The sequence below is a fragment of the Cupressus sempervirens genome, chromosome 7 (assembly GCF_028749045.1).
Source record: "Cupressus sempervirens isolate cs-2001-9-10 chromosome 7, ASM2874904v1, whole genome shotgun sequence".
NCBI lineage: Eukaryota > Viridiplantae > Streptophyta > Pinopsida > Cupressales > Cupressaceae > Cupressus > Cupressus sempervirens.
Window position 1 is genome coordinate 260615147 of NC_143124.1, and position 14120 is coordinate 260629266.

The 14120-nt window shown below is 35.0% G+C and overlaps 1 protein-coding gene across 2 annotated transcripts in view; it reads left to right on the top strand.

The window, feature by feature from the left end:
• The first annotated feature begins 1537 nt into the window (after nt 1–1537).
• Nucleotides 1538–14120, top strand: part of LOC149546443 (guanine nucleotide-binding protein subunit gamma 1-like) — a 93257-nt gene continuing 80674 nt past the window's right edge. Inside the window, exon 1 of one of the 2 annotated variants that reach the window (XM_089791212.1) lies at nt 1538–2144. In XM_089791212.1, the coding sequence (XP_089647338.1) occupies nt 1992–2144 (153 nt within the window). In that variant the 5' untranslated portion in view covers nt 1538–1991. The remainder of the gene's footprint in view (nt 2145–14120) is intronic. The other variant, XM_089791213.1, reaches the window with a different exon arrangement.

Below are 14120 nucleotides of genomic sequence, written 5' to 3' on the forward strand. Positions count from 1 at the left end.
AGGTATGAAATTCCATAGGTAAGGAGGGATATTGCTCACAGTCACCCATTTAGGGTTTGATAGGGTAAGAACTTCACCATTGGTGGGTTCTAAAGACCAAGGACTTGCTCTGAATTCACACCCACCCACTTTCCAAAATTGCCTCTCAAGGATGGCTTATTGAGAGCTAGGGTTCAAAAAATTAGAATAGACAACCCTTTCTGAATCATATGACAAAAGGAATAATGGTAACCAAATTTTTGTCCCCAAACTTTTAGAAACCACTCATTTAGGAAATTTCTAGATGAGAGTTTATAAATGTCCATTGCAGCGAAAAATGGGCATGATTCTTAAGTTTATCCTTTTCTCTACCTATCTCTAAATTCATTTGAGCATTAGGTTTAATGATGAATTCAGTCACAACAAGGCTCTTACCTCCATTTCCTTTTATGATTGGTTGGATGTCGACACTGGCTGATTGGCTCATGATGAACTTGGTGTCTACTGCAATTGTGGAGACTCCTCGAAGGGCTTGCTTGAAGGTTGTGGGATGTCGTCCTTATCCCTGTGCAGAGGCTCCTTCCTTTTCTTGTCCATGGAGGCTACCCAATTGTTCAACGGCTCGATGGTTACAAAAGGGGTGAGAAGGATTATAGTGACTAATTGCATAACCATTATGCAGGGGGGGGGGGGGAGGGGGGAGAATTTAGATGAACATAAATGCTGGCCCTGCTCGTCCTTTCCATTCCCGGGAGAAGTCGATGCCATTAATGGCTGACATGAAGGTAGTTAAGAGAGCTCTACAAACACAGATTGTAGAGCCCTATTTTTTCACTCTACCTCTAAGTTTGTAACTTTTTATTACCTTAAATTAGTTGAATGACATATATATATATATATATATATATATATATATATATATATATATATATATATATATATATATATATATATATATATATATATATATATATATATATATAACCTAATAAAATTTTCAATTAACAACAAAAAATTACTATTATTTTATTATTTTAAAAATAAAATTAATAAAATTATATTAATTTAACAACTTATAAATAGAAACACAAATATAAATTATTTTACAACTTAATTGAATCTTCTAATAAGTTCATTTAAACAAATGTAAACACCTTTTTCCTTTTTATTAAACTAGACTACATCGTAATTAAAAAACACAATTCTAATCTAGTCTATGAAACCATTAAATTTTTAAAATAATTGTCCTACTTTTAAATTCTCTAATCATAATTATAAATTACTCACTATATATAAAGACAAAGTTAAATAGAAAGATATAAATGCCAATAGTATCTGACATGTATTCATCAGCGTCCTATTGAAATGGCTAAAATCTAGTTAGAACAAATCCAATGGAAAAAATAAATAAACAATAAATTAATGAGAGCGTGAAAGCTAGCTGCTAAACATCCAAAGGTTAAACAATTTGCTAGAAAATTAAAAGCAGTAGCTCAATGTCGCTGGACTTCAGATTTGTAACACAAAAACAAATCTATTCAAAGAAATAAAATAAAAGCAATGAAAAGACCTTCCAAAAAGTAGGTAATGAAAGGACTGTAAAAAAGGGTTAAAAAAGAACAGAAACCAAGGCAGAGTGCTTTCTTACGTAACGGGCAACAAAATGGCCTTAAATTATCGTTCATTTCTCAGGAATAAAGTGTCCCTGGTAGTAATATTTGTTAAATTCCCTTATGGGAAGGCCATGAGTTTTTAGCTCAACGTCAAACTGAGCGCTTTTTTCTGTCATTTTTGCAGCCAATTGTTTGTACTGCCACGTTGATTTGCTGCCACTTTTAAGGGCTCAGATCAGCCTGAAAATCAGTCGCCGGAGCTATTTATTGATTTAAAGAGAAGAATAAGATGGAATTGACACAGTTCGGATTCAAAAACGTTGTTGGGTTTATTGCAAACATCATTTGAGAATACCCATTTGATTTATATTTATTTTGGAGCAGCATTTGTTGATTTTAATGGAGGAGGAAAGAGCTCAGTCTGTAAGTATAGAGTCTCAGAATGGTCAGCAACAGGATTCGAAGCCGCCATCTACAGAAGCAGATGGACGTGGGAAGCATCGCAAGCAAGTAGAACTGAACAGATTGAATCAGGAGATTCGGTATCTGGAGGTCAGTTAAAACGTAGTCTTGCTTCATTTTAGTTTTTGCTTGAATTTAATGGAAAGGCGTTATGATATTATCATTAAACTAGGTACTGAATTTATGGTTCTGGCTAGAACTGGAGGTTACTTTCTGATCACGCCAAATAAGGTTTCAAAATTTATCCAATTCAGGGTATCCAGTATGATGAATACAGTTGTTTTTGAATGATATTAGTGTATCAATTGCTTTTATTGGTGGCTTATGTAGGGATTTTGGAAGTAATAGCGTTAATGGTATTGAACTTGTTAAAATGTAAGTGGTATTGTAGGTATTTTAAGCTGGTGAAGAACAGGGCATAAATCCTTGTCCGGGGTATTTATTGTACCCCGGATTACTGCTTGCTTTGGAGACTCTTAACTGCAATTGTGTTGTCTAATTCTAGATGGATCACCCAAACCGTTCAAACAGCAAAATCCAGATAGATTCACCTGTCTAAACCCATCAAGATTGTTCTTCCTACCCAATTGACAAGTTTCAATTGTCGTTAGAGCAGATTCACGCATTTTCTATGGCATGGATCACACAAGCAACAGTGGTGAATGTGCTAACCTCTAGATCATGGCCCTGTTTCATTGTAGGTCTTATGCATTTTGTGAGGAACTAGAAGAATGAGATGTAGTGTAGTACAGTTGTAAATATTAGCCAGTATATTTGTGTCCTGTAGTTTTACAGGCTATGTTGTGTATTTTGAGAAAATAATTAAATCTATGTGAATACGTTCACACTTTGAGTGACAAATTGAACTACGGTTTCAACCTTTTTGGCATGAGGCCACGGGTGTATGTTGTTTTGTACAGATAACTGTGATGACTCAACAATTGCATCTAATATCTGAGGATTCAATAGAACCTTGCACACGGTAGAAGTGAAATAATCTGATGTCTGTAGACCCTCAAAATTATATACAACTACCTGGTCAATGTATTAAGGTAACTGACCAGTAAAGAAAAACTAGCTACCTGGTCAATGTATTAAGGTAACTGATCATTAAAAAAAGACTACTACTTGGTCGATGTATTAAGGTACTTGACTGTTAAAGAAAAGAGTCTCTAAGACTAGGCAGACAACCTAAAAGCATAATAAAGTAAATTGAGAAACAAAGAAATCACCAGGGGAAGTTAACAACCTACAGATCCCTTGTCAAAGTCTGCGTATCCAGGTCCACACCCTTCTTACAAATACCAAAGGCATTTTCTTCTGAAACATGTTATGTCATTTCATGCAGCACCAACTCCGTGTGAACATTTGGAGAGCTTTTATGATAGGCTCTCATCTCCTTGCTTATGCAGCAACAGAGAGGGGAAGAGTTCTTCAGAAGATTCTACCTGCTATGAGGGTGACACATAATTTAGGTTGGGTGGAGATGGGCAATTGCCTGTGAAATGATTCAAGATGCAATCTGGGACGAACTTCCTAGAAAGTCATTGCAGGTTACATTTAAGTGATGCAAATAATCATTGCCTTTAAGAGGTGCAAATTATCAAAGAGTTACTTTAGTTGTTGTCTAGCCTGTAAGCATACCTCCGAAAGGTTCATCTTTGCCTTCAGCTCAGGCATAGGGTGCTTAATCTACCACAGATTTAGCAGCTACATCCTGTACATGCATCAGAACATAGTGAAGGAGTCAAAATGCCTCTCAACATTCAAATGCCTTCTTTGTCCAATGACTGAGCAAACAGATGTCAGGGTTTTTTAGTCAGAGATGCTGATTATTCCATCAAATATTTGGTTGAAACAAAGCTGCTGGCAACGATTGGGAGTTATAGATAAATACTGTTGATGAAGCAGAATTTCTTTAAGTAACATGGATGGTAAACAAAACTATAACACAGCCAAAAGAGAGATGGGAATCATGGCGAATCTGGACAGTGTTTTGCTTAAATCAAGCGCTAGGAGAGCTCTGAGCATGATGAAGACCACCTTAAGCAATAAACGATTGCAGCACTTGGTGTACATAGAAAGGTTGCTAAGGCATGTGTTGAAGCCTAAAATCCTAAGATATTAAGTTGGTACTTCTATATGAAGATAGGGTCTTGCCATAAGTGAGGGATGCTAGGAAGTATCTAGGGGTAGATTTCCCTATGGAAATGTCCTGTAGAGCCTTTCAGGATGGTTAAGAATGAAATTTTTAGTCCTAGATAATCTGATCCATGGTTTGTTAAGTAGTTTTACTGCTGTGTTATCCATTAAAGGATTGAATTAAATTGCCAATATATGCAGCCTCCTTTTGTGAATCACCTTCCATAATCAATTTTTCCAGTTTGAGACTCTCCATGGCTCTAAATATTTAATATCTTCAATAATGTTGGTTGAAAAAATACTAAGATTCATTGAGAAGGCACTCAGACAAGAGCCTGTAGTGTTTGAGTGAAGCATCTTGCTCACCAGGTAGACCCAGTTTGGCATGGAATTCACCACTGAAATTTAGTTTCTTACATCCTCTCCAAGACAGTTAAAGGCAGCTCAATCCTTTTCCTACATTTCAATAAGAAAACTGTTCGTTTGCTACAACAGATTATTGATATGGGCTGGGTATTGGGGTTGGTTGGTGCACCATTATTTAGGACCATAGGTGTGGTATGGATTAGTTATGTCTGTAAATAAATATAACAAAGTTGACAAATAAACAAATTTTAATGATAATATCAAAATGTTATAAGCAAAATTATTATTCACAAAAATATAACAAAACACAAATGATTATTCAAAATAGGAAATGAGTAATAACATAACAACATATCCATGTGAGAAATGGAGCATATTCAGTTTTAGTAGTCAAATGCAAGAACTGTGTGAATAAAATTGTCCTAATGATCTTCATGGTGTGTATCTGAATTGACATTTGGCTCGTCAGAACTAAACAGGAATAGCAGCTGGTTAGTCACATATTTTTTTATGTTATTATCAATGGGATGAATACTTAAACACCACTGATAATTGATAATTAAAAATGTTAAAAGATTTGTGATGCATGATATGCCTCATAGGTTTATATTGGCTTTTCAGAAAAGAAATTATACAATGGTCATAGTTTTATTGAAGAGCAATGGTGATAAATTGCTAGATTGCTTTTCAGAAAGAGAATCCTACTAAGCAAGTGGTTCATTAGACCAGACAGCAGGACTACCATTAGTTTAGTTGTGTTTTATTAACTTTCTAAAATTTGTTTTCCATGTTTATCATTTTATCTATTTATATTATGAATCTCATGCCTGGATAGAATTGCTTTGTAATTACTTTTTGCTTACTTATGAGTCATATTAGTGATAATAATAGATCTAAGGTTGCAGAGGTACCCAGTAGTGAGACCTGGGACTGGCATTAGTATCAAAAAGCACTACTGGTTATGAGGTTGTCTACGACAATATTGAGTAATTTAATTATTTGCTAGATAGAAAGAGTGGTGTTGTTTACAGGCAGGATCATAAATTTGATGATTGACATGGTGAATAATTTGTATGCATGACTCATGAGTTCCATGTAATGTCCCCATTTTTCCAGCATTGGAGTTTCAAGGATTAACCTATTATTGTGATCCTCGTAGGCTAATTATTGTGGATAGAGGGTCTTCTGAGGCAGTGGGAGGGTCTTTTGAGGCAGTGGCTTGGCTTGGTAGGGTCTTGTCTTCTCCACAATTCGGTAAGCTACAGGTTGGTCTTCGTTTGGCTCAGATTGGACTTCGTTTGGGCTTAGTTTTGTGTACTTACTATTTGTGGTAAGTTGGGTGTTGATTGAGATGGAACCTTTCTATTTTTGGAAAGTGCATTTGGTCACATGGAGAAATAATAGGTACGACTCCTATTTCAAACAACATATTTAAATGATGAGCATTTTGGGAGGTATTATATTTTTAGTGGCCAAATTATTATTAATTTATTAAATGACTTATTTTAAAGATATAATTTAACTTTATAATTTCACTTAAGTTGACAGTCGAGTTATCATTGGAAAGAGCCATTTATTAATTAGTTAAGCCAAGTCAAGTGAAAGAATCTAATCTAAGCTTTTAATTAATGTTGTGTGATAAAGCTTCTTGAATGAAGTTACATTTTGGCAACAAAAAGGGCATATGGAGGTTATAAATAAAGCCCATTTGTTGAGAAAAGTATGCTTGAATATTTATTTGCTTTTGTTGCGTTTGTGGCTTTTTCCGAGTTCTGATTTTTGTGCCCTTGCTGAAGTATAAGGGTTTGAATTCTGAGTTGTTCCATTGGCTCTACAGCTGAAGTATTGTAGATTCAAATCTGAGATTTTGTTTTGAGTTGGCATTGGCAATTGTGTTGAGGTATAAAATTGGCCATTTCTCCTACTATTTTACTATTGCCGAGGAGAGTTTTGTGTTGAAGAATTTTATTGGCTTTGGGAAAAATTATTAAATTTTTACCTACATTTTCTGTTCGAAGGGATTGGCTGATTATTGAAGTCTACAAGCAGCGTTTGGTTAGATGAGTTTTAGATTTGTAGAATTGGGAAGCTGCGATTCATTTGGCTATGATAAGATTAGAAATTGAAGAGATTGGCATCCATCCTAGCATTACATTCCGAGTTGCGTTTGATGAGGAAGCTAGATAGTTATTGTATATTTCATTTCCAGATTTATTGTGTCTACCTGCAACATTATTGTGTCATGTCCAATAAATGAAATTGTGCTAAGACTTTTAATAAAATGGGGAGTTGCTCATTAATTGTTTGCCAATATTCTGATATCAATTTCTATTCAATTTGTGAATGTATCAAATTGTTGAAAGAGTGGAGAATCAATTCTCATATTGGTATTATATATAGTTATGTGTATCTATCCATCTCCAGTTCATTTGCTTGAGTTTCGAGTTCACTTGCCAAGTGTTTGACAAATTGTCAAACATTTGAATAATTGATGCATTTTGGAGTTATAACCAGCTAGGGTTATTACAGTGGTATCAGAGCGGTTTCCTGCCAATTTGCAGGAATTGGGCTCAGTTTGATCAGTGCTTTATTTTGGAATTTTTTTTTCAACGTTATGGATGGTGACAGGAGGTTTGGTATTCATTATTCGTGCAGAGGGTGTACTTCTCTGCCAAGGGATGGAGAGTTTGAGATATAGGGTATTGTGAAACAATTGGATGTGCTAGTGAATGAGATGAATCAAAATCACAAACGGATGACCCAATTGATTTCAAATCCGAGATTTGAGCAGAGCATGATAACGCTTTTTCGAAGAGCGAAATGTGATGATATAATTGGGGCTACAGATGTGCGGGACATTTCTTATGAGATACTACATGAGTTGGGCATAGTTGTGGTGGAATGTGATGAGAATTCATGTCAGGTTGAGTCAAATGATGCAGTTGTTGGTATGAGTTCCTAGGATCATGCATTTGATGGCGATGCAGCAATAGTGGGAGTAGGAGCATGTGAGGATATTGTCATATCGCCAACCACTTCTGTGTCGGTTGAGCCATCTAGCGAGCAGTTTAGCCGTATGCATGCAGTGGTTGTAGATGTTTTCCATGATGATAGTATGCATGTCAGTGATGATGAGGTGAGTGGTGTGGAGGCAGAGCCATGTTATAGTACAGAGAAGCACAGTGGTGAGGTTCACTTCGTGGATAATCCTATATGTGACATGGATGCAACATTGTCTTATGACAATCCGTTGTTTGAGGTTGATATTGATCACTCCCCTGAGTGGAGTTGGACTCAGTCTTCACCATCTACAGATTTAGTTTAGTTTTCTGTTGCGGCAGTTGGCGATGTTCCTGCGACAACATATTTTGACGTAGCTACACCTATTGTTGATACAATTGGCATGAGTGCATATTGTTCTCCTATAGCTACGTCTTTTTCAGGGATTGTTGGTGATGATCAGGATTCTAGTCCAATATATATTATGTGGGTAGATACAGGGAAGAAGAGGATGCATAGATCTTCTATGGAGTTGTCTTCTGGTGATGCCTTGACTTTTACATTATCAACATAGGTACTGGTTGCTACATTGCAGACGATGTTGATGGTCCTGATGATATTGACATGCAATTGGTTCGGTGTTGATAGGGATGCCACGCATTTCTTCATTTGGGATCCAGGTGGAGGTTGGAGTTCACAGTGTTACTAGATTACTCGAGGACAAGCAATCTTGGGGAGGTTGGACTATAATGTCCTCATTTTTCCAGCATTGGAGTTTCAAGGATTAGCCTATTGTGATCCTCGTAGGCTAATTATTGTGGATAGAGGGTCTTTTGAGGCAGTGACTTGGCTTGGGAGGGTCCTGTCTTCTTCACAATTTAGTAAGCTATAGGTTGGTCTTCGTTTGGCTTATATTGGACTTTGTTTGGCTTATATTGGACTTCGTTTGGGCATAGTTTTGTGTACTTACTATTTGTGGTAAGTTGGGTGTTGATTGAGATGGACCTTTTCTATTTTTGGAAAGTGCATTTGGTCACATGGAGAAATAATAGGTATGACTCCTATTTCAAATGAAATATTCAAATGATGAGCATTTTGGGAGTTTTTATATTTTTAGTGGCCAAATTGTTATTAATTTATTAAGTGACTTATTATAAAGTTATAATTTAATTTTATAATTTCACCTAAGTTGACAGTTGAGTTATCATTGGAAAGAGCCATTTATTAATTAGTTAAGCCAAGTCAAGTGAAAGAATCTAATGGAATCTTCTAATTAATGTCGTGTGATGAAGCTTCTTGAATGAAGTTACATTTTGGCAACAAAAAGGGCATATGGAGGTTATAAATACAAGCCCATTTGTTGAAAAAACCATGCTTGAATATTTATTTGCTTTTGTTGCCTATGTGGCTTTGTTCGAGTTCTGATTTTTGTGCCCTTGCTGAAGTATAAGGGTCTGAATTCTGAGTTGTTCCATTGGATCTACAGCTGAAGTATTATAGATTCAAATATGAGATTTTATTCTGAGTTGGCATTGGCAATTGTGCTGAGGTATACAATTGGCCATTTCTCCTACTGTTTTAGTGTAGCTAAGGAGAGATCTGTGTTAAAGAATTTCACTGACATTGGGAAAAATTATAAAATTTGTACCTGCATTTTCTGTTTAAAGGGATTGGCTGATTCTTGAAGTCTACAGGCAGCGTTTGGTTAGATGAGTTTTAGATTTGCTGAATTGGGAGGCTGCGATTCATTTGGCTGTGCTAAGATTAGAATTTGAAAAGATTGACATCCATCTTGGCATTACATTCCAAGTTGCGTTTGATGAGGAAGTTAGTGAGTTATTGTATATTTCATTTCCAGATTTATTGTGTCTACCTGCAACACTATTGTGTCATGTCCAATAAATGAAATTGTTTTTAGACATTTAATAAAGTGGGGAGTTGCTCATTAATTGTTTGCCAATATTCTGATATCAATTTCCAGTCAATTTGTGAATGTATCAAATTATTGAAATAGTGGAGAATCAATTCTCATATTGGTATTATATATAGTTATGTGCATCTATCCATCTCTAGGTCATTTGCTTGAGTTTTGAGCTCACTTGCCAAGAGTTTGACGATTTAGAGTTATAACCAGCTAGGGTTATTACATTCCAAGCAGTGCCTTATTTCGAGAATAGGGAGTCACAGGTGCAAAGGATAGAAAGTGTTTGAACAACAAAATATCTTTGGGTGTCATATTTCCTTGACCGTAAAATGGCTAAGCCACAAATTGGAAGGGATTGGTTGTAGATCTACAACTGTAGAGTGTTTTCATTTATGTTCCATTTCGGAGGCTCTTTTTGTATTCAAAAGAAAAAGAAAGGACGTTTTCATACACCATAGTTATTACCATTGCCAAATCTAATCTGTGAGAAAGATCAAAACTATCTGTTTTTCTTAATTTGTTAATTATTTGCTGTATAGAAAAGATGATTAGCAGAACTATAATATTTCTCAACAACCATAGCTAATTTTTAATACACCATGCATATATCTACGTTTAGCTGTCTTATCCAAAACATGTAAGTACTAACTATGCTGTCTATGCCTAGTCTCAAATATTACAAACTAATACCACTTGTATATTTTATTTTATGGTGCACAGATTTTTTTCTCAAAAAATATGATTGTCTGAAATACTATCAATATTTGGGTGCCTTGATAAACATATACCTGAATTTAAACCATAGGGATCAATAATTGAATTCCTATTGGCAGATGACATCTCCAAACAAAGGGCTATGTACAGAATCTCAAAAATGTATTCATTGCTTTTTGTTTAATGGCTCCTTAACTTTGCAAAGCACTCTATTTATTTTTCAGAATTACTTAAGGTATTAAAGCTACAGCTGAAGTGTTTCAACCAAGGGGACTGCTGTTCTCGTTTCTGTTAATGTGATTATAGTGTCAGTCGGATAAAGACCATTGAAAAGATATGGACATATATGCATTTAGTATATATATGAGACATATACTTTACTCATAAAATATATATACTCAATTATTATTTTGCAATATTAGATAATAATATATACACATATAATTATTGTTATTTTATATATATATATATATATATATATATATAACCTTGAATGATTGCATAATAAATTACTGATTTGTTTGGCGTTGATTGATCACCAAATCATATACTTTGGTTATGTGAAGTGTGATGCAGAAGTCAGAACCCCAATGGGTCGTGACTCCACGTTAGAGTCTCACCCATTGGGGATGTGATTCCCCGTCACTCTATTTGTATAGAGTGGAATTCCTGCAGTAAAACAACATACAGAACACATATATAATCACAGTGTTCTACAGTTGTTTATCACAGATTTTCTCCAAGTTATTATTTCAGTTTACTGCTAAATTAATACTGTATAAGTATCATTGCAGGTAACCGTAAAACTTATTCAGATAAGAACAGCATATATAAAAGGAATATAGGACAGTAGAAAGATATTTCATACACATTCAAAAAAATCTGATACAAATCAACAGTTTCTAATTTTCTATAACAACAATAATTTCTATGCATTGCGTCAATTAGACAGTTGTTGAAACTTTAAACCACAAAAGCATAAAAAAGCAAATACACAAATATTTACAACTTCAAATCTAGTTTTTACTCCGCTGAAAGGTGTACAAATTATCACAATGCAACCTATGCAAACTGTTAACAAGGCAGTTGTTTATTATTTTATCACGTATATCTTTCTTCTATTGTGGGCCTATCTTTTATACTTTCTACCTGAAAATCTAATTTTCAAAAACTTCCTTACCTCTTTTAGGAGATGAGTTGGAGATAAGTCTAAATTAATAATGTATATCTATACTTTATTAGACTTAATTACCTAAATATAACTAAAAGACTTCCACTTTTTACAAAATGCGAAATGCAAAATAGAATAACCTGAACCACTTCCAGCACATTGAAATTGAAACTGCTGTGGAAGGTCCTGTCCAAGCTAGAAAATCCAACACTTCTCCAAAGGGGAAAGGAATTCTGCAGCAATCCAAGTTTGTTTCTGAATGCTCCAAACTTCCCTTCTGCTAAGGGCTTGGACAGAATATCAGCTATCTGCCAATTTGTGTGAATAAGCTGGAAAATATTAGATCTGTCTTGAATGAAGTAATATGAGATATTTCATATTTGATTTCTATGTGCTTATACCTGTCATGAAACTATTAAAATAATATTGTTATATTGATATAATGGTCATTTTAACTTGCATTTAGAAACTTCCTTTTATTTCTTTCACTTTTAGTTAGTTTTTAGGAAGCTCACTTTTTGCTTTTCATGTTTCTATTTTCATTTTGTTTCCATTATGGAAAGATTGTCCTGTATTTTCTATTTAAGAAGCCTTTGTCTCCTTTGCTAGTATCAAAATATTAATTATCATTATTTGGTATCAAAGCGGTTTGAGTATTTTGATGCAATTTCTTAAAAAAATTCCTGGAATTTTTTGTCTATTTTTTAATTTAACAAGGTCACCGGGGGATGGGGAGACTCTGAGGTCTCCAGGACGACAATTTTTCAAAAGTGGGAGACCTGGGACTTGGAGACTGCACTTTTTTTTTAATAGTTTTAAGAGTCTAATACTAAATACAAAATATTAATACTGTAAAACTAAAAGACTAAAGTAGATAATAATAGTAATGTCGCATTAATATAGAGTCAAATATTTCAAAACTCGCATAATCACATTACTGTATCTCATAGTCATACTTGTTCTCAAAATTTTGCATATGATCATCATCATATCAGATTGATAATCGCCGAGATTATCGTTACATATTCAAATTTTAAACTCAAAAAAGTGTAGCTTGATGCTAAATTGCCGATATGCAAACAAAAATGAACAAACTCAGTACATTAAACAAAAACCAGAAATCAATCTAGTACTGGTATGTTGATGGTACTATCACCTGCTCCACAAGGTTGTGATCATACATCTCAAGGTCTTCAGCTATCATGCTTTCCAAAAAATCATCACTCACCAACTTAGGTTCCTTTGATGGTAGTACAACTGAGGGCAATTCATTAAGGCCATTTGGTGTAACTGCTTCTTTCACCATGGCCGTAACATCTCCATTATGTGCAATTTGATCAGGAGACTTCGGGGAGACTTCGTCATGAAGTCTTCAACCTTTTTTGAGGTCTCTGGAGACGCGTCTCTGTCTCCAAGATGTGTCTTTTAGGGCGGAGACGGGTCTCCCCGTAACCATGGTTTTTAATTAAAAAATGTGGTTTTTTTTGGAAATTGTGGAAGGATTCATTTGTGCAAGGGTTTCCAACAAGGAAAATCACAGGAAGTTTTATTCGAAGGTGTTATATACATTTATTGGCAAAGTTTTTCCTGATAAACCTCAGATCAAAGGTTTCTTGAAGAGTTTATTAGATTTTTTTTTCTGAAAAAAATCATGTGAAGATTATTGTGGGTTGGTCTGAGGGATTTTCTCCAGCACTTGTATTTTTGGGTCTGCAAGTGCTGTGACTGTTCAAGCTTCTGCTGTGATTTGTAGATCTCTGCCTGTGTTTTGTTTTTTGCACGACAATTTTGAAATTTTCTTGCCATTTTTACAGAGATGCCATGTTTTATATCCCATGACAAAGTATTTTCCGTGGCGACAATTATTTTTTCATGCCTCTTTCATGGTTTTTTGCTGCAAAAGGGTTTGCACTGGGTGCCATTTTTCTGAAGAGGCCAAAGCATTTTTGGCATTGTTTCTTAGACTTTTGGTGTGTTTTGTCTGGCTCGCACCATTTTCAAAGGGTTTTAGTCCAGATTTTTTCTACATGATTTTTCAACAAATTGTGGGTTTTCTATGTGGAATTCTTCAGCAATCTAGGGTTTACAATTGCCCCCCCATTAAATGTGGTGTTTTTTTTGTAAGAGGTTTGCTTGATTTTCCCCAAAAGTCAAGGATTTTGTTTTTCCCCTAAGACTGAAGGTTATTGATTATTTTCTCACAAAATTGTGGCTTTTTGACTTTTTTTCAAAATTGTGGTTTCTTGCAAAGTCTTTTTGGTCCCACCTAGGGTTTCAACGGTGCATGGTGTTCTTGCATATGTACATGAGTTAATGTTTTTAATGATATATTTTACAAAATCATGGGCGGTTGCTGCTTTTGATGTTTTTGGCAAAATTGATGTTTTTCAGAATTATTAAGTTTTTTGAAGCTGATCTCAGTGTCTCTTGGTAAAAGGCAGGGATAGCTTTGTCACTTGACATCATGTCGGAAGGATTATGTAAACTTTGTCATATCCAATAGTTCTGCAGCACTATGGGCCTTTCGACAACAGGCTCATATCGTAGAGTGTTTGAAGAGAAGGGGACAACTGACTTGAAGATTTTCTCAAGTCTACCTTCTATGTATTCATGGCCAAATAACTTGCAGATTATTTCAAGTCATCTGTAGGTTAGTTATAAGAATGACCCTTAAGGGAGACTATTTAAGTAACATTGTTATATTGATATAGTGGTCACCTTAGTTCGTTTTTAGAAACTTCCTCTTATG